This window comes from Heterodontus francisci, chromosome 11, assembly GCF_036365525.1.
Source record: "Heterodontus francisci isolate sHetFra1 chromosome 11, sHetFra1.hap1, whole genome shotgun sequence".
Taxonomy (NCBI): domain Eukaryota; kingdom Metazoa; phylum Chordata; class Chondrichthyes; order Heterodontiformes; family Heterodontidae; genus Heterodontus; species Heterodontus francisci.
The window spans coordinates 63,402,159-63,428,673 of record NC_090381.1 but is presented as its reverse complement, the minus strand read 5'-3'; the positions used below and the strand labels follow the sequence as shown (position 1 = coordinate 63,428,673).

The following is a 26,515-nucleotide window of genomic DNA, read 5'->3' as shown; positions in this document are numbered from 1 at the left end:
CAGAATTTGTGAGGAGCATCCAGGAGGGCTTCTTGAAACAGTATGCAGATAGTCCAACTAGGGATGGGGCCATTCTGGACCTGGTATTGGGGAATGAGCCCGGCCAGGTGGTCGAAGTTTCAGTGGGGGAGCATTTCAGGAGCAGTGACCATAATTCCATAAGTTTTAAGGTACTTGTGGATAAGGATAGGAGTAGTCCTCGGGTGAAGGTGATAAATTGGGGGAAGGCTAATTATAACAATATTAGGCAGGAACTGAAGAATTTAGATTGGGGGCGGCTGTTTGAGGGTAAATCAACATCTGACATGTGGGAGTCTTTCAAACGTCAGTTGATTAGAATCCAGGACCAGCATGTTCCTGTGAGGAAGAAAGACAAGTTTGGCAAGTTTCGGGAAGCTTGGATAACATAGGATATTGTGAGTCTAGTCAAAAAGAAAAAGGAAGCATTTGTAAGGGCTGGAAGGCTAGGAACAGATGAAGCACTTGAGGAATATAAAGACAGTAGGAAGGAACTTAAGCAAGGAGTTAGGAGGGCTAAAAGGGGTCATGAAAAGTCATTGGCAAACAGGATTAAGGAAAATCCCAAGGCTTTTTATACATATATGAAGAGCAAGTGGGTAACCAGGGAAAGGGTTGGCCCACTCAAGGACAGAGATGGGAATCTATGTGTGGAGCCAGAGGAAATGGGCGAGGTGCTAAATGAGTACTTTGCATCAGTATTCACCAAAGAGAAGGACTTGGTGGATGATGAGCCTAGGGAAGGGAGTGCAGATAGTCTCAGTCATCTCATTATCAAAAAGGAGGAGGTGTTGGGTGTCTTGCAAAGCATTAAGGTAGATAAGTCCCCAGGCCCTGATGGGATCTACCCTAGAATACTGAGGGAGGCAAGGGAAGAAATTGCTGGGGCCTTGACAGAAATCTTTGCATCCTCATTGGCTACAGGTGAGGTCCCAGAGGACTGGAGAATAGCCATTGTTGTTCCTTTGTTTAAGAAGGGTAGCAAGGATAATCCAGGAAATTATAGGCCGGTGAGCCTTACGTCAGTGGTAGGGAAACTATTAGAGAGGATTATTCGGGACAGGATTTACTCCCATTTGGAAACAAACGAACATATTAGCGAGACACAGCATGGTTTTGTGAAGGGGAGGTCTTGTCTTACTAATTTGATTGAGTTTTTTGAGGAAGTGACGAAGATGATTGATGAGGGAAGGGCAGTGGATGTTATCTCTATGGACTTTAGTAAAACCTTTGACAAGGTCCCGCATGGCAGACTGGTGCAAAAGGTGAAGTCACACGGGATCAGAGGTGAGCTGGCAAGATGGATACAGAACTGGCTCGGTCATAGAAGACAGAGGGTAACAGTAGATGGGTGTTTTTCTGAATGGAGGGATGTGACTAATGGTGTTCCACAGGGATCAGTGCTGGGACCTTTGCTGTTTGTAGTATATATAGATGATTTGGAGGAAAATGTAGCTGGTCTGATTAGTAAGTTTGTGGACGACACAAAGGTTGGTGGAGTTGCGAATAATGATGAGGATTGTCAGAGGATACAGCAGGATATAGATCGGTTGGAGACTTAGGTGGAGAAATGGCAGATGGAGTTTAATCCGGACAAATGTGAGGTAATGCATTTTGGAAGGTCTAATGCAGGTGGGAGGTATACAGTAAATGGCAGAACCCTTAGGAGTATTGACAGGCAGAGAGATCTGGGCATACAGGGCCACAGGTCACTGAAAGTGGCAACGCAGGTGGATAAGGTAGTCAAGAAGGCATACGGCATGCTTGCCTTCATCGGTCGGGGCATGGAGTATAAAAATTGGCAAGTCATGTTGCAGCTGTACAGAACCTTAGTTAGGCCACACTTAGAATATTGCGTGCAATTCTGGTCGCCACACTACCAGAAGGACGTGAGGCTTTGGAGAGGGTACAGAGGAGGTTTACTAGGATGTTGCCTGGTCTGGAGGGCATTAGCTATGAGGAGAGGTTGGAAAAACTCGGATTGTTTTCACTGGAATGACGGAGGTGGAGGGGCAACATGATAGAGGTTTACAAAGTTATGAGCGGCATGGACAGAGTGGATAGTCAGAAGCTTTTTCCCAGGGTGGAAGAGTCAGTTACTAGGGGACATAGGTTTAAGGTGCGAAGGGCAAAGTTTAGAGGGGATGTGCGAGGCAAGTTTTTTACACAGAGGGTGGTGAGTGCCTGGAACTTGCTGCCAGGGGAGGTGGTGGAAGCAGATACGATAGCGACGTTTAAGAGACATCTTGACAAATATACGAATAGGAAGGGAATAGAGGGATATGGGCCCCGGAAGTGCAGAAGGTGTTAGTTTAGGCAGGCATCAAGATCGGCACAGGCTTGGAGGGCTGAATGGCCTGTTCCTGTGCTGTACTGTTCTTTGTTCTTTGTTCAAACAGCAAGAGCTTCTACAGATATATAAAAGAGAGTAACTAACGTGAGCGTGGGATCCTTGGAGGATGCGACTGGAGAATTGATAACAGGGAATAGAGAAATGGCAGATAATTTAAACCAATATTTTACATTGGTCTTCATGGTGGAGGTCACTATAAACATCCCACAGATATCAGATAAGCAAGGAGCTAATGGGAGGAAAGATCTTCTAACAATCTCTATCATGAGGGATAAAGTATTTGACAAACTAATGGGACTAAAGGCAGACAAGTCGCTAGGACCTGATGGCCTGCATCCAAGGGTTTTAAAGGAAGTGGCTGCAGTGATAGCAGAGGCATTGGTCGAAATATTCCAGAACTCACTGGATTCCAGGAGGGTCCCAGTGGATTGGAAAACCACTAATGTGATGGCCCTGTTCAAGAAGGCAAGGAGACAAAAAACAGGAAACTATAGCCCTGTCAGCATAACATTGGGAAAATGCTAGAGTCCATTATTAAGGAAGAAATAGCAGGACATTTAGAAAAGCTTAACACAATCAAACAGAGTTAACATGGTTTTGTGCAAGGGAAATAATTTTTAACACATTTGCTGGAGTTCTTTGAGGATATAATAAGCAGAGTTGATAAAGGGGAACCGGTAGATGCAGTGTATTTAGATTTCCAGAAGGCATTCGATAAGGTGCCACATAAAAGATTATCGCACTAGATAGGAGCTCACGGTATTGGGGGTAATGTACTAGCATGGATTGAGGATTGGTTAACTCACAGAAGGCAGAGTTGGGATTAATGGGTCTTTTTCAGGTTGGAAAGTCATAACTAGTGGAGTGCCACAAGATCAGTCCTAAGACCTCAATTATTTACTATCTATGTTAATGACTTGGAGGAGGGGGCAGAGTGTAATATATCCAAATTTGCTGATGATACAAAAATAGATGGGAGGGCTTGTTGTGATGAGGACATAAGGTATCTGCAAGGGGATATAGATAGATTGAGTGAGTGGGCAAAAACTTGACAGATGGAGTATAATGCAATGAAAGTGTGAGGTCACGCACTTGGTAGGAAGAATCAAAAGGCAGACTATTATATAAATGGAGAGAGACTCCAAAAAAGTGCAGCACAGAGGGATCTGGATGTTCTTGTGCATGAAACACAAAAAGTTAGCATGCAGCTCCAGCAAGTAATTAAGAAGGCAAATGGAATTTTGGCCTTTATTGCTCGGGGGTTGGAGTTTAAAAATAGGGAAGTCTTGTTACAACTGTACAGGGTGTTGGTGAGTACTGTGGTGAGTACACCTGGAGTACTGTGTGCAGTTATGGTCCCCGTTTTTAAGAAAGGTTGTACTGGCATTGGAGGCAGTTCAAAAGAGATTCACTAGGCTGATTCCTGGGATGAAGGGATTGATTTACCAAGAATGGCTGAACAAGTTAAGCCTTTATTCATTAGAGTTTAAAAGAATGAGGGGTGATCTTATTGAAATGTATAAGATTCTGAGGGGGCTTGACAGGATAGATGTTGAGAAGATGTTTCCATTAGGGGGGGAATCTCGAACTAGGGGACATAGTTACAGAATAAGGGGACACTCATTTAAAACTGAGATGCGAAGGAATTTCTTCTCTCAGAGGGTAGTGAATGTCTTTACTTCTCTACCCCAGCGAGCTGTGGAGGCTAGATCACTGCAACTATTTAAAGAGGAGGTCGATAGATTTTTGAAATAGTGGGGAGTTGAGGGCTATGAGGAGCTGGCACGCAAGAGTGATGTCTGGGGCAGATGAGCCATGATCTTATTGAATTGTGGGACAGGTTTGAGGGGCTGAATGGCCTACTCCTGCTTCTTATGTTTTTATGTTCGTATTTCCTTCCCTAAAGGGCATTAATGAACGAGATGGGTTTTTATGACAATCGATGATAGCTTCATGGCACCATTACTGAGACCAGCTTTCAATTCCAGATTTTTATTGATTAATTGAATTTAAATTCCACCAGCTGATGTGGTGGGATTTGAACCCATGCCCCCAGAGCATTAGCCTGGGCTTCTGGATTACTAGTCCAGGGAAGTTACCACTATGCCCCCGTCTCCCCAACTCTGTAAATGTGAATATGACATGCACTTCTTTTTATGAAAAATAGTACATCAAATTTGTATTGTCCTATCTGTATAAAACTCTCTTATTGTTTTAGATTTTGCCCTTTGAGCACATTCAAGACCTTTTTGTGTTTTCTTTCTATGGCAAGATCAGCTGCTGTTTCATTCCACTTTGTTTTTGCTAGCAAATCAGCCCCATTACTAATCAGTAGTTGTACAACATGACAGTGGCCCTTCTCTGCAGCCAGATGTAAAGGAGTTTTATCCATCCAGTTTCTGGCGTGGATGTCAGCACCATGCTGAATTAGAGCCCGAGTCACTGCCACCTGACCTTGGAAAGCAGCTCGATGCAGTGGTGTCATCTGCAGTACATCTCTGCTGTCAATGGAAGCACCATATTGCAATAACAAATGAACAGCAACAGTTCCATTATCTGCAGCTCTGTGCAGAGGCGTGAGCTGGTTTCTATCTGAAGCATCCACTGTGGCATTTTGTTTTAGTAGCAGCTGCAAGATCTAAAAGAAGACAAGCAAAGAAATAAGCATTGACTCCACATCATGTTACCAGGTGTCTCTGAGAAAACATAGATCACAGATATTTGAACAGCTGATGTTCAAATTTTGCCCCCTTATTCAGATGATCGACCAAAAAGTTAAAAAAACCATTTCAGTATTTAGGCACTGAGCACTGAACAGCAATTAGTTTGCTGTAAAAATTATGTCTGAAATAAAAGGGGGTGATTGAGGGAATGTTAATTTTGGGTGTCATTTGTGTGATAACTATTGCATAGCATTTGTCATGTTGCTTTTGAAAGAATTGCAGATCATAATTATCTTAAAGGCTGCAGAACATGTGTTATGAGCTACGTAAGGCCTTTTCACACTTCACAAAAATATTTTTATATATGTGAAAGTCTTCTCACAAGGTTCCTTTCATTTATCAAAATGTCTAATTGGGATAGTACAAACTGCACTAAAGTGAAAAAGATGGCAGACAATTTTTCAGCACACTTTAAGCATTAGCCTCTCATAGCCAGTTATTCAAAAGATCAACAGTTCTTCTGTAATGAAAACACAGCAATCTGTTATGATCAGGTGAGGGTCAGGGGGTCACAAAGCTCCCCTCTTGTCCTTCCTCTTGTTTGAACACAACGGGGTCTATTCCTTTTTAAACAGTGGATGTGCTTATCGCTTCATTGAGAGTTTTACCTTTTATCTTTGTTGTGATCATAACAGAACCAATTGGACAGATTTTCTTGAGTTTAAACAAGAAAGAGTTGAGTTTATTACACTTAAAAGTCTAAACTCAATCTAAATGAAAATAAGCAAATTATGCTACACTTTCATGCACACACACACACGGAAATCACACACACAAATAGATTACAGAGTGATGAAGAATAGATTTGTGTTGTATTCGAGTCCAAAACAAATTCTCATGTAGGCCCCCTACCTGCCAAGAATGAGGCACACATTATTTCGCCACATGAACATTAAAACTTAAAATTACTGCTGGGAAGAAAAGAGGGCTGATCATAAGGAATTGCCAGACCCCTCGCCGGAAAGACCTTTTTAGCATACTAGCAGACAATGTTGGAACAAAGGACCCAGTCCCTCTTCCCCAATGCACAGAAGACCTGGCCAGACCAGTTTAGACACATGACTAACTGGGGATTGGGGTTGTTTGAATTTGAACTTGCCACAGAGTTTTAAAACTTAGAAAGCTGTTTGCTCCTGTACTGAGAAGACCTCTCTCCTGTCTGCTCCATCTCTTTCTTATGGAACTGAAGACCCATTGAAGACACAGGAACCAAGAGAGAAGAGTGTCCTACAGTGAACAAGGTTTAAGAAGAATACTGGGCCCCAACGAAAAGCAAGATTACCTACAAAAGGATTACAGTGAGCTCGAAGCACAGTAACAAGAAACTCTTCTGATATTGCCTCAAACCTCTCTACTTTGTTTTTTCTTCTGCTGTTTTGTGTCTCTATTTGCATGTGTGCATCACGTATGCATGCTAGCATGAATACTCTAACCAAAGTAGAGTTTAAGTTTAAATTTTACTAAACTTCACTTTTCTTCTTTAAACCTAAGGAAGCCTATTTATGCTAATTTCTTTGCTTTATAATTGGAAAGTGGTGAACAAGGATTCACCAAGGGGGAGCTCAAAACACAGAGTGTTTAAAAATTAAACCCTGTTACAATAAGACCAGGTGAAGGCTAAAAGGGACCCCGAGACACCTTTCTCACCTGGTTGTAACAAAATAAAAATAATGCATAGTCTACAATGTCTCGTGACTTTAATGGTCTTCCAGTTGAATTCATGGTCCTGAAGTTTTGCATTGGTAGTTGCTCTTGGAGACAGTTAAGCGGAGGGCTTCCTTCTCGGTGTCTTTGTCTTGGATTTAGCAGCTGGCACGGGCTTTGCACGCCCCACCAGGCTTTCAAGACAGAGACAGACAGCCTTCTGGCTTCTGCCCAGATTGAGGCTCTGGCTTGTCTCCTTGTCCAAGGGAAATTCCCAGCTTTCACCGAGATGGACATGACTGTCTCAGTATATTCTCTGATACCTTCCAATGAGATTCAAGTTTAGGAATTTCAATCTCTCAAGACTCATGGCATCAATGTTTTCCCCTGGAGGGGTTCCCCCTTTCAATGTCAATGTCCCAGGATGGCTTTGAATGTCTCGCTAATGAAAGCAATCTCAGGTAGTTCAATCAATAGGGCAAGCCATTGTTTTGGGTACAGGCTAATCAGACACAAGTCTCCACTTTGATGCCTTGGAATGTGCAAGATTTTCAAATGCAAATAGTGGCAGCCATTTTTAGCTGTAGCAAAGTCTTTGTAAAAGTTGTCTGTCATATTCCATCTTCCCTTTTTTAATTTTAATGTAAGTTTCCAACTGATTAATTAAAAATCCTCATAGCATGTTTTATTGACACCCCTGCACCACACAGAATGAAATGTGACGATAGGAACATTTAGTACAAGGTTGTAGGAATAAATACCCGCATTCATTCTCAAACACGCATCCATGCGGCAAGATCACCTCCGCTTCCGTGCACTTACAGTTTTGTGAATAATCTCTTGTTCAGAACTTTTTATTTTATTCATTTATGGATGTGGGCGTCACTTGCTAGGACAGCATTTATTGCCCATCCTTAATTGCCCTTGAGAAAGTGGTGGTGAGCTGCCTTCTTGATCTGCTGCAGCCCATGTGGGGTAGGTACACCAACAGTGCTGTTAGGAAGGGAGTTCCAGGATTTTGACCCAGCGATAGAGAAGGACCAGCAATATAGTTCCAAGTCAGGATGATTCATGCCTTGGAGGCAAACCTGCAGGTGGTGGCGTTCCCATGCATCTGCTGCCCTTGTCCTTTGAGGTGGGAGAGGTCGTGGGTTTGGAAGGTGCTGTTGAAGAAGCCTTTGTGTGTTGCTGCAGTGCATCTTCTAGATGGTCCACACTGCTGCCACTGTGCATTGGTGGTGGAGGGAGTGAATGTTTGCGGATGGTGTGCCAATCAAGTGGGCTGCTTTGTCCTGGATGGTGTCGAGCTTCTTGAGTGTTGTTGGAGCTGCACCCATCCAGGCAAGTAGACAGTATTTCATCACATTCCTGACTTGTGCCTTGCAGATTGTGGACAGGCTTTGGGGAGTCAGGAGGTGAGTTACTCACCACAGGATTCTTAGCCTCTGACATGCTCTTGCAGCCATGGTATTTATACAGCTACTTCAGTTCAGCTTCTGGTCAATGGTAATCCCTAGGATGTTGATAGTGGGGGATTCAGCAATTGTCATGCCATTGAACGTCAAGGGGAGATGGTTAGATTCTCTCTTGTTTGAGATAGTCATTATCTGGCACTTGTATGGCGCGAATGTTACTTGCCACTTATCAGCCCAAGCCTGGATATTGTTCAGGTCTTGCTGCATTTCTACACGGACTGCTTCAGTATCTGAGGAGTTGTCAATGGTAACGAACATTGTGCAATCATCAGTGAACATCCCCACTTCTGGCCTTCGGATTGAAGGAAGGTCATTGATGAAGCAGCTGAAGATGGTTGGGCCTAGGACACTACCCTGATGAAATCCTGCAATGATATCCTGGAGCTGATATGATTGACCTCCAACAACCACAACCATCTTCCTTAGTGTTAGGTATGACTCCAACCAGCGGAGGGTTTTCCCCCTAATTCCCATTGACTCCAGTTTTGCTAGGGCTCCTTGATGCCATACTCAGTCAAATACTGCCTTGATGTCAAGAGCAGTCACTCTCACCTCACCTCTTGAGCTCAGCTCCTTTGACCATATTTGAACCAAGGCTGTAATGAGGTTGGAGCTGAGTGGCCCTGCAGAACCCAAATTGAGCATCACTGAGCAGGTTATTGCTAAGCAACTGTCGCTTGATAGCACTGTTAACGACACCTTCCATTACTTTACTGATGATTGAGAGTAGGCTGATGGGGCAGTAATTGACCAGCTTGGATTTGTCCTGCTTTTAGTGTACAGGGCATACCTGGGCAATTTTCCACATTGACGGGTAGATGCCAGTGTTGTAGCGGTACTGGAACAGCTTGGCTAGGGGTGCGGCAAATTCTGGAGCACAGGTCTTCAGTACCATTGCCAGAATGTTGTCAGGGCCCATAACCTTTGCAGTATCCAGTGCCTTCGGTTGTTTCTTAATATCATGTGGAGTGAATCGAATTGGCTGAAGACATTTTTTTTATTCGTTCATGGAATGTGAGTGTCGCTGGCTAAGCCAGCATTTATTACCCATCCATGTTGGGGACTTCAGGAGGAGGTCGAGATGGATCATCCACTCGGGACTTTTGGCTGAAGATTGTTGCAAATGTTTCAGCCTTATCTTTTGCACTGATGTGCTGGGCTCCTCCATCATTGAGGATGAAGATATTTGTGGAGCCACCTCCTCCAGTTCATTGTTTAACTGCCCACCACCATTCACGACTGGATGTGGCAGGATTGCAGAGCTTAGATCCAATCCATTGGTTATGGGATCGCTTAGCTCTGTCTATCGCATGCTGCTTATGCTTTTTGGCACGCAAGTAGTCCTGGGCTGTAGCTTCACCAAGTTGACACCTCATTTTGAGATATGCCTGGTGCTGCTCATGGCATGTCCTCCTGCACTCTTCATTCAGCCAGAGTTGATCCTCTGGTTTGACGGTAATGGTAGAGTGGGGGATATGCTGGGCCATGTGGTCGCAGAATCTGCTTGAGTACAATTGTGCTGCTGCTGATGGCCCACAGCATCTCATGGATGCCTAGTTTTGCATTGCCAGATCTGTAAACTTTATCAAAAGCTTCCTGGAAGTCCATGCATATGACATACATAGAAACTCTTATATCTATCATGCTTGAGACCTCCTCAAAAAGTTCAACTGCAATGCAATTCTGAAATACGCTCTACTCAAAGTATTTAACTTAATTTTGTAAACATGGAAAATGTAGGGCACATTAAATTAGATACATTTATTTTACTGAGCCTGAGATAAAGGTAACTGTTATGACCAGGTGAGATGGGGCCTAGGGGTTCCCTCTCAGCCTTTGCCTGGTTTAACTGTAACAGGGTTTAATTTTAAAACATTGTGTTTTTAGCTCCCCCTTAGTGAATCCTTGTTCACTGCTCCAATTGTAAACAGGTTTCCTTAGATTTAAACAAGAAAGGTAGAAGTTTATTAATCTTAAACTCTAATCCAGTTAACGACTACGAATATGCGACGTGACCACGCTAGCAAGCATATGCGATAAACACACAGGCAGATAGAGACAGAAAAAGTAGCAGGAATAAAGGGGAAAAGTTTGAGGCACTATCTGGTAGTTACAGTCCTTTAAGTTCATTGTGGAGTCTTTTGTTGCCGGTAAGCCTTTCAATTCGTTGGGTCCAGTTCAAGCTTCAAATTGTTCCAATGTAGGAGTCTTTTCTCTCTTGAGATTTACATGTCTTCTGTGGGTCTGGTGGTTTGGGAGAAAGTGAGAGAGAGATCCAGGAGAGAGAGGCTTTCTTGTTCCAGGTTCCAGTTCAAACAGCCTTCTGAATTCAAACTGCCCTGTGGCTAGTTCAAAAAATCTGGACCAGCCAATTAGTCATGTGACCAGCTGCTTTAACCAGTCCTGGCTCTGTGGATTGTATCATCTTAGCAGGGCCTAGAATGCGCTTCCTTACACCTTCAATGTCTGGTGATCAAAATCCGTTTGGGTTAATTGGAGCAGGGAATAGCCCTTTGTCCCCACAAGCAGCATCTCTCAGTATGCAAATGTTTTCCAGACGTGTGTCAGGTGATCTTCAACCAAGTCATTTCTTCACTCCAGCAACAGTTTCAAATCAATGTTCATATGACAAAATTAATATGCCTCATTCTTGGCAGGTGGGGGTCTGCATGGCAGTAACCCTACAAGTAAATCTTTCAAAACATTTTTAACATGAAACTTGATAAATTTTTTCTTTCTTCCTCACCCAGAATGTGAAGTTCTTTTATTTGTGGTATAATTTACTGCACTAGAATTTTACTTAGGAACAGTTGAAGACGTCCTTATACTTTAACAAAATACAGCAACATTAACATGATGTAGCTTTGTTAATAGGTAAGTTTTCACTTTCTCCACTGTCTATCCTAAAGATATAAATTCATACTGCTGTATGGTTCCAGCGACACAGGAGCTCTCTTCTCCATTGCCCAATCAACTCTCAGATTTTTCAGTTACATGCCTTCTTACCTCATTGCTTCCATTTGCAGCAGCTTTGTGCAGAGCAGTTTGATTATTTTCATCCCTGGCATCTATGTCTGCTCCTTTCTCCAGTAAACAGTAGGTGACCCTGATATTTCCAGCCTCAACTGCTAATTGCAGTGGAGTCATACCGTTGTCTGTCTTCTCATCCAGTGCAGATCCCCCTGTTAGCAGCAGTTCAATGAAATCTACATGCCCATTCACGCATGCCCAGTGTAATGGAGTCCACCTATTGTTATCTTTAATGTCTGCAGAGGCCCCATATTTGAGTAGTTGCTGGGCAGTACTTAAATAACCATTAGCTGCAGTGCAATGAAGTGGGCTGGCTCCGCAGCGAGATTGGGGCTCAAGCAGAGCTCCACGGTGTAAGAGGTAATCCACTGTATCCGTGTGTCCATTCAAAGCAGCCCTGTGCATTGCAGTGTAATGATACATACTCCTGCTGTTGATAGCTGCACGTCTGTGAAGAAGATACTTGATCAGAGGAATATTTCCACAGAATGCAGCATGGTGGAGTGGAGTCCAGCCCAAATTATACTTGCAATCATCATTCAAAACTGGAGCCCTGTGATAATTAGATGAAGATCAGTATGTAATGTGACAGTCATGATACACAAATATTATGTAAATTACATGTGTGAAGATTACTTGAATGCATAAAAAAACTATAATCTCCAGGCAAAGATATCAACTACATACTATAAACAATAAATACTAATCTATGAAAGTAAATCCAAATAGTGCCTGCTAAGTGGCTCAGTAACAATGAACTGCAATTAATATTCTCCAATATTAACAATTTCAATCTTATGTAGTATTAGAGAATTGCGTTTGCTCATCATCATAATTTATTTATACAAATAGAACAAAACTATGGTGATGGTTTAATGGATAAGTTCATTCTTTGGCCTGTGGCTGAGCTATATTTAAGAGGAAAGTCCCAGGTCCAGTGCCTGGTTTACTTTGAGTTAGCTGAGAATGATACATGGGAAATGAACTCACTTAATCCTATTTGGGAGTCTAACATCCGGAAATGTTTTTATTTAGCAATGTAGTTACCGTAGTTATTTTTCTTCTTTTATTTAATATGGTCTTTGAAATTGTATAGAATTCATGGCCAGTACTTCAGTAATATATTATTTGTTTAAAGAGAGTGCAACATACTTAGAATCTACAGATGTTTTAGCAGGAAATTGGCTTTGAGCAACTTCCAGATTTTCTTCCTTGTTTGCAACAGGCAGCATCTCTACTCTTTCCCCAGATATCAGTGTCATAGAAGGGCTGCATCTTCCTTGCTGAGATTGATTCACATCTACAGGTTTGATGTTCTTGTTTGTTCGCACAGTGTTGGAGGAGGAAACTGAATCATGGAACTCCATCCACTTCCACGTTATTTCTGAAAGGGCTGACATCGCAGATTCTGAAAAAGAAATACTTACTATCTGACAAATTAACTGTTGAAAAAAAAAGTAAACAATAAAATGATCACATGAAATGAGAGTTCAATTAAATGGGGCGGCCAGTCTATTACTGCCACTTCAATTCATCAAGTGCAATTATGTAGAGTATCCATGCTGCTGATGAAAATTTTATTGAAGATTAGAGGATAGATTTATGGAAGATATCTTAAAGATATACCAGTACAATAGTGTATTCATGACTGCTAAGAATATACAGCCTAGAAAGATAGCATCATAAATCAGAGGAAATTTTAAAGTTGCCATGTTGGTAAAGATAATTGTTGTGATGTAATTGCCACTTGCTGCTGGAGGTAAAATGCCTGCCATGAGAAAAGTTGATAAATAAGTGCTTTGAAAATATGATGACACAAAGCTTACCATTTAACTAAATGCCCCAGCACAATTTGAGCAGTTTATGGTTTGACTGTGCTCAACTTGAAGTTTGCTGAACCCAGCTGTATTTCTGGGTTCAGCATATCATCATCACGGGGTGAAAGCCATGCATAATTACTGCTACCTCTTCAATATTTGATTGCTAATGACAATACCTTTTTTAAAAAAGTGTTTGTTTCTGATATAATGATAGAAGCTGGGGAAAATGTTTGGGAGCAGTCTTGATAGCAACAGGCATGCCATTTTGAGGAGGAGGCTGTTGAAATCATAGCAGTAAGTGCAGCACAGGAAATGACTCCAATATTTCCTCTGATGGCCATCAGAACAGCCAACAGGTAAGGCAGAGGGCTTGGTGGGAAGTGGTTAATCAATTCAATTCCAACAAAACTGGATTCGGTGCCTGAAAAAGTTCAGTGACTCCTGCAGGAGCAACAAGCTAGGAACTGCACTGTTCTGGCTTTCCATGGTTATCCATACTGCACTGTTCACATTCTTAAATACCTTTCTTTATGAGAACCACCTCCTTATAGTGAAAAATCTTGCCAATGTCTTCCTTGCACATCACCTGCATAATCCTGCACCTGTGGATAGCACCCTGATATATGAGCTTCTATGTATGTGATGTTGTAAACATTGTCATGGTCCTGTAGTTTTTTTTTCCCTGGGAGTATGAGGTTTGCCTTTAAGGCTTGCAAAGGATCAGTATTGCTTTAAGAACTAGCAAGCCCCAGGAGTTATAGGAAGGTGCACTTTCGTTGCCTTAGAAACAGCCATTTGGAGACTGCGATTCAGAGGGTGCATTCTTGTTACCATAGATACAGCCACTGGGAGTCAGTAGTAAGCAATACATATGTTACAATTCAATTTTGAACTGGCTTTTTCATTGAAGACAGTTTGTTCTAACAGAACACAGACACAGAGGACACACAGACAAACAACTGTGGTGTTTTGCACCTGTAAAAAGAGCTCTCAACCATTTAAACTGAAGGAATAGGATTTTAGTCTGTTTAATTATTATCTCAAAATTCTAAAAGTCAAGCCAAAAACAGAGATCTGTGGTAATTTAAACTGAATGAAGGGAAGTTATACTGCGACAATCTATTATCCCTCAAAAACTCTAAAGTCATATTGATTCTATTGAAAGTCTTTGCAAGTCGTTAATTGTTGAAATTCGCGGGAGAAGGAAAGCATCACTTACTGTTGGAGTTAGACTACGGACTGTTCTACTGTGGAAGAACCTTTTTCCACATCGGATGACTGTGAGGACTTCAAGCAACATTCTCTGTGGACTTCAAGCAACCTTGGATTGTAAATTTGCAAGGACTCTAATTTTTTCTATTTTAAATGTTGTTTATATCTTCTTGGTGTTTAAGAATTTAATTCTTCTAATTAAAGAGTTAATTTGTTGATTTAAAGACACCTGGTTTGGTTAGCCTCATTCGGGGGTGAATAGGTGGTACAATTTGGCTGGGTCTTTCATTAATTTGGAAAGTTTTAAATGTGTATTAGGCGATCTGTCGAGCGATGGGATTGAATTAACAGTGCGTTTCTCCCACCACAATCAGAATCATACATTTTGATTGGAGGCTTTGACTGGAGCGGTTGGTCATTAACATATTTATTGAGTTTCTCATCCAGGATTTGAATAACATATTAATTGGGGGGCTCGCTCAAGATTTGAATCACATATTAATTGGGTTTCTGGATTTGAATCATATCTTAATTGGGGGCTCGCCGCAGTTGAATCATATTTAATTCGGTGGCTCGTGTCTGGGATCAGAATCAGACTAATCTGGAGGGCTCACATTTGGAATCGTAGTAATTACTCATCTCTGGGATAACATATTTAAATTGGGTTCTTGCGTTTGGCATCAGATTAATTGCTCTCGAGTCTGGGATTTTATCAATTGGAAACTTGATTTTTGGGATCTAAATCTGATACCAATTACAAAGAAATTCAAAGAACCAGGTCTCTTGTATAATAAGGTACAGTCTATACCATTGTTATGGCATTTGTGGTTGTAGCAGAGTTTTTGGGAAAGCAGAATGTTTCCCTGAGTGACTTGATAATTTTAAATAAGAACAAATTAAAAGAATTGTCAGTGAAATTGGGGTTGGAATTGAAATTAGGTGCCAAAAAAGTAGAGATAATTGACATAATAGCCGAACATCTGGAATTGGTAGAAGATGATGATGATGATAATACAGATGAAGAGCAATATGAGGAACAAGAAGGTAGTAGGTCTGAGAGTGATGCAGTGGTATTGGCTAGGATTCAGTTAGAAACAAAAAAACTTGAGGCAGAAGAATTAAGAAAACTTGAATTGGAGGAAATGAGAAAGAGAGAGCTTTTCAGAGAGAAAGTGAAAGAGAAGAGAGGGAATTTAAGTTAAACGAGATGGAACTAAGACAAAGGAGTAGTCTTAAATCCAGGGAAAATTCAGGTTAGGAAGAATCTGAATTTAGATCAGGACCCAGCGAGAAGTTGTTTAAATTTATACAGGCTCTTCCTAAGTTCAAGGAAAGGGATATAGAGGCATTTTTCATATCTTTTAAAAAAATAGCCAAACAGATGAAATGGCCAAAAGAAAGCTGGACATTGCTCATGCAGGGCAGGCTGGTAGGCAGAGCTCATGAAGCTTATGCCATGCTTTCTGAAGAGGCTTCTGCAGATTATGAGATGGCAAAAAAGGCTATTCTCACTGCGTATGAGTTAGTCCCTGAAGCTTACCATCAGAAGTTTAGGAACATACGGAAATTGGCTGGCCAGACATATTTAGAATTTGAGAGGGTGAAGCAAATGAATTTTGACTGTTGGATACGGGCATTAAAGATAGAAACCATGTATGAGAACCTTTGAGAATTGATTCTCTTAGAAGAGTTTAAAAACTCCATTCCTTCAGGAGTGAAAACTCATATAGATAACCTGAAAGTTTTGAAAGCTAGAAAGATTGCTGATGATTTTGAGCTTGTGATTGGGGGCTTTGACTGGAGCGGTCGTCTTAACAACATCAACAAGTGGGAAAGAATGCAAATGAGAGAAGGACTGACCAGAGTACATCCTTTTCCTGTTTTTGAAGAGGAGTCTCCAAATACAGAGAGACAGGCCTTTGAAAAGAAAGCTACAGAAAGGGAAGTTGGAGACCTGAGTTCAACTCAGGGTTAGTACTTCACTTATCCTTCCTTTAGTCTTCATCCTATTTGGTCACACGCTCACTAACACTGAAGCATGCAATTGTAAAAGCAGTATTGTAGGTGGAGGCTGCATGGCATCAAGGTACGATGTTGGTAGCACTTCTTCTGTTTTGTAGATATGACAGTAGAAGCTGAGGCAGGACAGTGGCCTGTAGCAGCCATCACCTCACAGCACATCCACTCACTGGGCTGAATTCTATTCTCCTGCTGCCAGGAACGGCGGTGGACAAATAAATGGCGGCCTCCACGCACAGGCCGCGCACTGCCATGCCGCCGCGATTTAGTGGCTCATTTCCATATGCAGGGCAGTCCATTACCCCCCCCAATCACGTGGTGGGCACGGTCTCTGCGACACCGGTAACGGTGTCAGGTGCCTCTGCGCAGACACTGGCACCATTTTTAAAGGGCTGCCAGACCAGCACAGTGAGTACAAAGTTCAGCTCCAGAAACCATCCCTACTGCACTGTACATAAATGTATGACCCATTCCCCCCCAATACACAGACAATAAATGGTAGCCCTGTTCCCCCCTAACAAAACACTTCAATTGAATAGTTGACCCGTCACCCTGCCAAATAAATAAAGTGCAGAGGTCACCCCTTCTCCCTCAACCCCCCCCCACCCTACACAGAGTTGACCACGTTTCCCCCCTCCCCAAAACACTAAAAATCCTAAGTTCCCTCTTTCCTCACCTTGGTAGCGCAGCTTTCCCTGGACTGGAAAGTGAAGGTGCTTGAGTGCCAGCTGTCGCATGGAAGATCACAGACAGACAGTAAGATTGTGGGGAATTGTATGTTAATTTATTCATGACCTTTATTTCAATAGTTAAAGTTAGGTCCCGTCACCGAGTGGCAAGTGGGGGGGGGCGCCACGGATCCGCCGCTTCTGGGAAGATAGGGCCTGGCAATCCTGGCATCGGCCTCTGTGGTAGACCACTGCCAGTATGACCTTCCACCGCCCTACCCCTCGTCACGGAGCCCGACATTGGGAGCTCAACAAAATCCTGACCGCTATCATCCTGGCAAGCAACAGCAGTTACATGCACCCTAAAGGATTAAGATAGTGAGTTTGAGAAGTGAGCACTGGATGAAATACAAAGCAGGAACAGGTAGAGATGGCACAGGTCGAGCAAAAAGCAGCTGGTTCAAAGGTCAGACTGCATCCATCTAGGCAAATCAGGGAAGGGATTCAGATCTTCAGGGCCCAACTTTTAATAGAAAAATGCTTGAAAGATTGTTGAAGTCATTTGGGAATATGCCTAATGTCTTCTATTAGAGCAACTTGTGTGGAGGATTCTACAACCTGCTTACAGATACTTTTTCATTTACTGCTGTTTCTGAGTCCATTGATAATCAGATAGTGGAAGCCAGTATTTCAATGATGTGGGAATTCCTGGAAATCATTAGTATCAGGACAATTCTGTGTACAAGAAGTGTCTCTGGATAGACTGCCTTGAGCTCAAAATCACTTAATTTGAGAACTAGTTGTAAACACTCGACAATAAAAGGAAGAAGAAAGATTCCAAGAGTATTCAGTGGTCAAGCAAACTTAGAGCAAAATTGCGAGGAAGGGAAATAGGTGACCTTGGCTGAGAGGAAAGGAGGATTCAAGTGTAGAATGCGTAGGAAACCTCTGAGGGTCTGATATTATCTGATAGGTATACAGAGCCAGAAACCTATATTGCAGTTAAGGTTAGTGACACAGGGGAGGGAATTCATGAACAAAACCACACCACAGGGAGGGTTTCTGCCTCTACTACCTTTTCAGGCAGTGTGTTCCAGATCCCCACCACCCTCTGGGTGAAAAAAATTCTCAAATCCCCTCTAATCCTCTACCAATGACTTTAAATCTTGATGCTCCCTAGTTATTGACCTCTCTGCTAAGGAAAATAGATCCTTCCTATCCACTCTATCTAGGTCCCTCATAATCTTATTCGCCTTAATTAAATCTCCTCTCAGCCTCCTCTGTTCCAAAGCAAACAAAGCCAGCCTATCCAAACTTTCCTCATAGCTAAAATTCTCCAGATCTGGCAACATCCTTCTAAATTTCCTCTGTACCCTCTCTAGTGTGATCACATCTTTCCTGTCACCAAAACTGTTCACAGTACTCTAGCTGTGACCTAACTAGAGTTTTATGCAGTTTTAGCATAACCTCCCTGCTGTTATATTCCAGGCCTTGGCTAATAAAGGAAAGTATCCCATATCCTGTCCTGCTACCTTCAGGATTGCACACCAAGGACCCTCTGTTCCTCCACACTTTTCAGTAACCTACCATTTATTGTGGATTCCCTTGCCTTGTTTGCCCTCCCCAAATGCATTACCTTACCTTAGGATTGGGACCTGAGGGTAGACTCAGTTGGGACAAAATCAAAAATGAAAATGGAAGGCAGAAAATTAATGGATGAGTTCTGGAAGACAGAGGAAACAAAGGTTAGAAAGTAAATAAAAAAAGAATTTGCAGTGCTCAAGGGTATCTATTTCAATGTAAGGAGTCTAGCAAATAAAGCAGATGAGATGACGGCACAGATAGACACGTGGCAGTATGATATCATAGCTATTACAGAAACATGGCTTAAGGAGGGACAGGAATGGCAGCTCAACGTTTTTGGTGACAGGGTTTTCAGACGTGATAGGGAGGGGAATAAGAAAGGAGGGAGAGTCACAATTTTGGTCAAGGAAACTAATACAGCCGTGAGGAGGGATGATATGTTGGAAGGTTCATCAAATGAAGCCATATGGATTGAGCTAAGGAACAAAAAATGGGCAATCACACTGTTGGGAGTGTACTATAGACCCTCAAACAATCAGAGGCAGATAGAAGAGCAGATATGTTGGCAAATCTCTGAGAAGTGCAAGAACAATAGGGCAGTAATAGTAGGGGATTTTAATACCCCAATATTAGTTTTAGTATGAAAGGAATTGAGGGAGCAGAATTCTTGAGGTGCATTCAGGGGCACTTTTTTGGCCAGTATGTAGCAAGCCCAACAAGAGAGGGCGCAGTTTTAGGAAATGAAGATGGGCAGGTGGAAGGAGCAGAGCATTTTGGTGGTAGTGATCATAATTCAGTCAGTTTTAACATAATTATGGAAAAGGACAGAGATAGAACAGGAGTTAGAGTTCTCAATTGGGGCGAGGCCAATTTTACTAAACTAAGGAGTGATTTCGTGAAAGTGGACTGGAAATAGCTACTTGAAGGTAAATCAGTGCCAGTAGATGGGAGACATTCAAAGGGGAGATTCAAGGGGTTTAGAATAAACTTGTTCCCACGAAGAAAAAGGGTGACATGGCCAAATCTGGAGTCCCGTGGATGTCAAGGATCTTACAGGGTAAGATAAGGCAGAAAAGGAAATCTTATGTTCAACACCGAGAACTCAATACTACAGAAAGCCGAGAGGAGTATAGAAAGTGGAGGAGTAAAACCAAAAAGGAAATTAGGAAAGCAAAGAGAGGGCATGAAAAAATATTGGCAAACAAAATCAAGGTGAACCCAAAGATGTGAGTAAGAGGATAAATAAGGAGAGAGTAGGGCCCATAAAAGACCAAAAATGTAACCTATGTGGAGGGGCAGAAGATAATGGTATTGTTCTTAATGAATACTTTGCATCTGTCTTCACAAATGAGGGGGACAATGCAGATATTGTAGTTAAGGAGGAGGAATTTGAAGTATTGGATGTGATAAACATAGGAAGAGAGCAAGTATAAATGGGATTAGCATCCTTGAAAGTTGATAAATCACCTGGGCCGGATGAAATGTACCCTAAACTGTTAAAAGAAGCAAGAGAGGAAATAGCAGAAAGTCTGACCATCATTTTCCAGTCCTCACTGGATACAGGTGTGGTGCCAGAGGACTGAAGAACTGCCAACATTGTACCTCTGTTTAAAAATGGAGCGAGGAATAGACCGAATAATTACAGGCCAGTCAGTCCAACCTCAGTAGTGGGCAAATTATTGGAATCTATTCTGAGAAACAGGATAAACTGTCACTTAGAAAGGCACAGCTTAATCAAGGAAAGTCAGCATGGATTTGTTAAGAGAAGGTCTTGTTTAACCAACTTGATTGAATTTTTTGAAAAAGTAACAAGGAACATACTTGAGAGTAGTGCAGTTGCTGTGGTCTACATGGATTTTAGCAAGGCTTTTGACAAGGTCCCACATGGCAGACTGGTTAAAAAAATAAAATACCATGGGATCCAGGAAAATGTAGCAAGGGGGATACAAAATTGATTCAGTGGCAGGAAAAAAAGGGTAATTGTTGACAGGTGTTTTAGCGAATGGAGGGCTATTTCCAGTGGCGTTCCGTAGGGCTCAGTATTGAGTCCCCTGCTTTTTGTGATATATATTAACGATTTAGACGTAAATGTAGGGGGCAAAGGAATACACGATTAATGGGAAAATATTGAGAAGTATAGAGGACATGAGGGACCTTGGAGTGAATGTCCACAGACCCCTGAAGGTAGCAGGACAGGTCGATAAGGTGGTTAAAAAGGCATATGGAATCCTTTCCTTTATTAGTCAAGGCATAGAATATAAAAGCAGGGAGGTTATGCTGGAACTGTATAAATCATTGGTTCGGCCACAACTTGAGTACTGTGTGCAGTTCTGGTCACTCCATTACAGAAAGGATGTAATTGCACTAGAGAGGGTATGGACGAGATTTATGAAAATGTTGCCAGGACTGGAAAAATGCAGCTGTGAGGAAAGATTGGATAGGTTGGGGCTGTTCTCCTTGAATACAGAAGGCTGAGGGGAGATCTGATTGAAATGTACAACATTGTAAGGGGACTGGATAGAGTGGAGGTGAAGGGCCTTTTCACCTTAGCAGAGAGATCAGTGACTAGGGGGCATTGATTGGTAGAAAAATTAGAGGGGAGATGAGGAAAAAATTTTTCACCCAAAGGGTGGTGGGGGTCTGGAACTCACTGCCTGAAAGGGTAGTTGAGGCAGAAACCCTCAACTCATTCAAAAAGAGTGTGGATATGCACTTCAAGTGCAGGGCTATGGACCAAATGCTGGAAGTTAGGATTGGAACAGGTGGATCATTTTTCGGCTGGCACAGACACGGTGGGCCAAGTGGCCTCTTTCTGTGTCTTAAACTTTCTATGATACACTCCTTCAGATTGAATTCTAGTTGCAACTTTTCTGCTCACCTGACCAGTCCTTTAATACCTTCCTGCCCTCTACAGCTTTCCTACTCACTATCAACTCCATGACCAATTTTTGTATCATTTGCAAACTTCTTAATCATACCCCCTACATTTAAGTCTATATCATTGACAGATATGAAAAGCAAGGGATCTAGTACTGAGCTCTGTGGGACCCCACTGGAAACAGCCATCCAGTCATAAAAATACCTGTGCAAATACATTTAACAGTGATTCTATCCCAGATAATATTAGGGTAGTTGAAATTCCCTGCCATTACTGTCCCATTGTTTTTGCACTTCTCAGAAATTTGGCTACGGAGGTCTAGATTAAGAAAGCCAGGACAGTGAGGTAGATTCTGTGGAATTTTTCCTCATCATAATCCATGTCACCTATTGGTAAACATTATAGGATAACTGCAATCAGACCTTTAATACATTTCAGGGATAGGGAGACTACAGTTCAGGGTCTTGAGTTTTCATTAGGTTGAACTGTTTTTTCAGCGCAATTCACCTGAAATCGGCTAAACTAGCACAAACGGCCATGAAATTTCAGGCTCAAATTAGGCCCAGTGCATATAGAGTTTCTGTGATTTGTGCAATGTTTTAAAAAAATCATGCTAAAAGCTGACTAAGCCCACAAAACTGGTTAAGCCCCCAGATCAAATTAATCACCATTGCGACTTCCCATGGATTGCGCCCATTTGCAGGTCTTCGTGAAGGCTCTTAAAATTGAGCTGGTTCTTTTGGGTGCAAGGATACTAATAGACACATTTTAAATCTTTTGAATATATATTTTCTTTTTACTTTACTAAATAAACTGACAACTGTATATGAATATAGCTAGTAAATGGTTCTGTATAGTTTTTTAATGTATTTTTCAGTAATTTAAAATTGGGTTACTCATAGGTGATGGACTGGACATTCTGATTAAAATGCTTATTTTTGTGATAAACCCATTTTCAGCTGTATTAATCAAACTGCGCCAAGTTACCTCTCTTAAATGTATCAAGTAATAATTTTAAAGCAACATTTTTTTTCATAAATTACATCCTAAAACGCTGCCCGATTGTGTTGGTTGATAACAGATTTTATGTTTGGTAATATGCAAATGAGTTTTAGCAGCAACTGTAGAGAAAAGACACATCTCAAAACTGGAACAATTTTAGACGCAATTTGCGGCCGGATTGTCAGTTGTGCCTAAAGTGGAAACGCTATCCCAAAGTATTTCATAAGCATGTGAATACATGGATCTCCATTTTGATCATGTATCTAAATATATTTATTGCTCTATGTTGTGGAAAGAAATAAGTGGAAAAAAAACGAAATAGCCAGTTACTTAAAATATTGTTAAAACCAAGTGAGAAAGGGGTCTCGGGGTTCCCTCTCAGCCTTTGCCTGTTTTAACTGTAACAGGGTTTAATTTTTATAACACTGTGTTTTTAGCTCCCCCTCAGTGATTCCTTGTTCACTGCTCTCCAATTGTAAGGCAAATAAATCAACCAGACAGGTTATCTTAGACTTAAACAAGAAAGGTGTAAGCTTATTAACCTTAAAACACTAATTCAGTTAAAACAACTATGAATATGCAATGCGACTGTTAGCATGCTCACGCGATAATTACACATGCAGATAGAGACGGAAGAAGAGAAAAAGTTTGAATCAATAGCTGGAGTTCATTTTACTGTTTTAAGTTTGATGTAGAGTCGTTGATTGCAGTTAAAGCTTGCTGTTTCGTTGGGCCCAGTGCACGCTTCCAAACTTATTTCGATGTAGGAGTCTTCTTTCTTGAGGTTTAAGTGGCTTCAGTGGATCTGGAAATTTGCGAGAGAGAGGGAGCGCCAGTGAGACCTTCCTCCTTTTTTATCTTCAAAGCAGTCTCTGTATTCAAACTGTCCTGTGAGCACAATTCAAATCTCCAAGTTGCCCAGCAGGTTAGTCATGTGACAATTTTTTTCAACAAACTCTCCTGCATTTTTTGTGGATTCTCCATCTTAGCAGACTCGCTCAGTTGTGTGGGAGTGGGGGAGTGGATGGAATGCTGGCTTGTTACACATTCAATGGCTGGAATTTTACACCACCCCAGTGAGCCGGATGGTGGGGGGGGGCATGACGTAAAATTGAGCAGGAGGCACCGGGAAGCCTTGCTGACCTGCTCACGCCTCTGTCCCACTTTACATGGGCCTGCGCAGGAGGAGGGTGGGGGGGAGAAATGGGCCACATGCCTCAGGACAATCAAGGCCCTTGTGGCCACTTAACAGCCATTTAAGGGCCTTCGCTTGTCTCCATGGGGATTTTACCTGTGGCAAGCGGGCATCTGGGAGACGTGAAAGGCCGCCCAGTGAAACCTGGCGGCCTCTCAGCACACCCGGGAGGGTGGTGGGGGAGGGGCGGTGGTGGTGGTGCCTGGACAAACGGGCACAGGGTGCTTGATTGAGAGCTGCCCCCAGTTCCCCAACCACCCTGAGGACCAGAGATGCCCCCCTTCGCTCCAAACAACCATCCTTGCCTCGCCAGGGCACGACCAATTACCCCAGCGAGGCAACCCCAACTTACCTGCACTCCGGGGCCCATGTCCTTGGCTGGGCTGCAGTCTCAGCAGTGGCCACCACTCCCTATGGCGCTGCGGGGACTAAGAGCTGCCAGCCTGATGATTGGTCGCAGCTCAATGAGGCTGGACTTCCTCCCTCAAGCGGGTGGAACTCCTGCCTCAGAACAATTAAAGCCCGGGGACCCGTAAAATGCGGGATAGATCCCTGGGCTGGGCAGAAGCGGGTGCGCCACCGACTTTTACGCCAGCTCCCATCCACCCTGCGTAAAATCCAGCCCAATATCTGGTGATCAAAATCTACTTGGGTTAATTGGATCAAGGAGCAGTTCCATTGTATCTCCGGGCAACTGTCTTTTAGTATGCAAATGTTTCCAGCCACTGCTGTGATTCCTTTGAACAAGTCACCTTTTCAGTCCAGCAACAGTTTAAAATTAATGTTCATATGATGAAGTTAATATGTCTCATTCTTGGCAGGTGGGGTCTTCATAACAATATGAACTCTTAAAAATCCTTTTGGACTCTAATTCTGATTCAAAGAATCCAAATGTATTCAAACTAAGCATAGATCATTGATTCATAACAAACATTGGACTTTTTATTTTGTCCTAAATATTCAGATATTCATACTGTGCAGAGCTTTCATTTTGACTGATGAAACTAGAAGTTCTAATTAATAAGACTGGAAGTGTAATTCATAGAATGATACAGCACAGAAGGAGGCCATTCGGTCCATCGAGTCTGCGCCCGCTCTTTTGAAGAGCATTCCAGCTTCTATTCATAAAGGCCAGGATCTCATATGTTTTATTAATTGATTTGTTACCCTGTCCTACCATCTTCAAAGATTTGTGCACAAACACCCCTGTTTGTTCTTGCGCCTCTTCTAAAATTGTACCATTTAGCTTGTATTGTCTCTCCTCATTCTTTCTCCCAAAATGCACCACACATTTTTCTGCATTGAATTTCATCTGCCATGTGTCTGCCCATTCCACCAGTTTGGTGGAATGAGAATATTGAGAATAAACCAGCAAGAGACAGAAAAATAGATTGTAAATGCTTCTATAGGTATGTAAAAAGGAAGAGATTAGCGAAAGTAAATGTGGGTCTCTTACTGGCAGAGACAGGAAAAATTATAATGGCAAGAGACATTAAACAATTATGTGTATCTGTCTTCACAGTAGAGGACACAAAAACCTTTCCTGAAATCGTGAGGAACCAAGGATCTAGTGAGATTGAGGAAGAGAAATTAGAATTAGTAAAGAAATAGTAGGGGAACAATTAATGGAACTAAGATAAGACAAATCCCCTGGACCTGGTGGCCTACATCCTAACATTTTAAAATAGGTGGCTACAGAAAGGAACTCATTCATTTTTAATGTTTTTTTTACATTTTTGTCATCTGCGAGAAACGTTATTTTATTTTGTTAGCAATGGAGTCATGTTTGGCCGTAAGTAATGAAGCATCTGACTAAATAGGACATTACAAGTTCACTTTTGAAACGTAAGGAAATATCGGAACCAGCAAAAACAGCCCCACCTCTATTTTATATATCAACTGATTTTTAAACTAAACATTTATTTTCCATAAGATGTTTAAATTCAGTTAGAAACAATCAACATAATTTATCCATTATTTTAACATAAAGTATCAGATCTAAGCTGGTGACCACAATTACTCTTTACTGTCATTTTTGACATCAACCATTCTTCCAGTTTTAACATAACTGAGAAAGGAAGAAATAGTTATGCAACTCCAGTTATTAATCTATATTAACCTTTGATCCAATTTTCCAAGTTATCACATGGGGAACAAGACAAATAGTAATAATATTAGTGGATGAACGGACATTTACTTACCGATATATTAGGCTCTTCAAGTGTCAGGTTGTGCAATATTGCTCTCGCTTCCTGTTACAAACACTTTCTTGCAAAAGAGATGGGCAACGAAACCTCAAAGAAATAATTGCAACAGGAAAGATCTGTCTAAATCTATACCAAACCAAAAGAAGTTAGCTTAGTGCCTGGAAGGGAAGCTGAAGAGCTTTGAGCAGGCTTTCATCTTAACCGCCTGGGCAGTGATCTGGGAGAGCTAATCACCTGTCCTTTATGGCACTGAAAACAATGGAATAACAATTGACCAGGTTCTATTAAAAAACAGGCAATCTGCTCCACCACATTACAGGTAAAGACAGAACTCTACACTCTTAGGTTGCCCAGTCCAGAAATCTGTAACAGATGGATTCTCGCTATAATACCACAGTATATTTATTTTCTGTAGTCCCAAGACCATTAACTGTATGATAATGGTTGAGATTCTGCTCTTAACATAGCAAACAATTATTGATGCCGTCTCATTGCTTGGAGCTTTTTTGTACAATACAACCCATCAGAGATTGTGTTCAAAGTGAAGAAAGCTTTTAACTTAGCACCTTGGGTTTCAACCAGGATTCCCTTCAACTTGAAATACTATCTTAATTTATTGCTACCTTATACTTAGGAGATGCCTTCAATAGTAATTTTTAATTTTACAAAATCCTAGTGTAGGAAAAT

The 26,515-nt window shown here is 41.9% G+C and overlaps 1 protein-coding gene across 4 annotated transcripts; it reads right to left on the bottom strand.

Annotated features, from left to right (window-relative positions):
- Positions 1-897: 897 nt before the first annotated feature.
- Positions 898-25,852, bottom strand: ankrd67 (ankyrin repeat domain 67). 4 transcript variants are annotated; one of them, XM_068042207.1, is made up of 5 exons: positions 25,823-25,837; positions 23,103-23,231; positions 12,396-12,651; positions 11,220-11,796; positions 898-5,009 (listed from the first exon to the last, which is right to left on the bottom strand). In XM_068042207.1, the coding sequence occupies exons 3-5, from the start codon at positions 12,641-12,643 to the stop codon at positions 4,578-4,580; spliced, it is 1,257 nt and encodes a 418-aa protein (XP_067898308.1). In that variant the 5' UTR covers positions 12,644-12,651; positions 23,103-23,231; positions 25,823-25,837; the 3' UTR covers positions 898-4,577. The 4 variants fall into 4 exon arrangements, with proteins under 4 accessions (XP_067898308.1, XP_067898309.1, XP_067898307.1 ...); XM_068042208.1 differs by lacking the exon at positions 25,823-25,837 and adding an exon at positions 23,974-24,172; XM_068042206.1 differs by lacking the exon at positions 23,103-23,231 and having other exon boundaries at positions 25,823-25,852.
- Between the last annotated feature and the right edge of the window lie 663 nt (positions 25,853-26,515).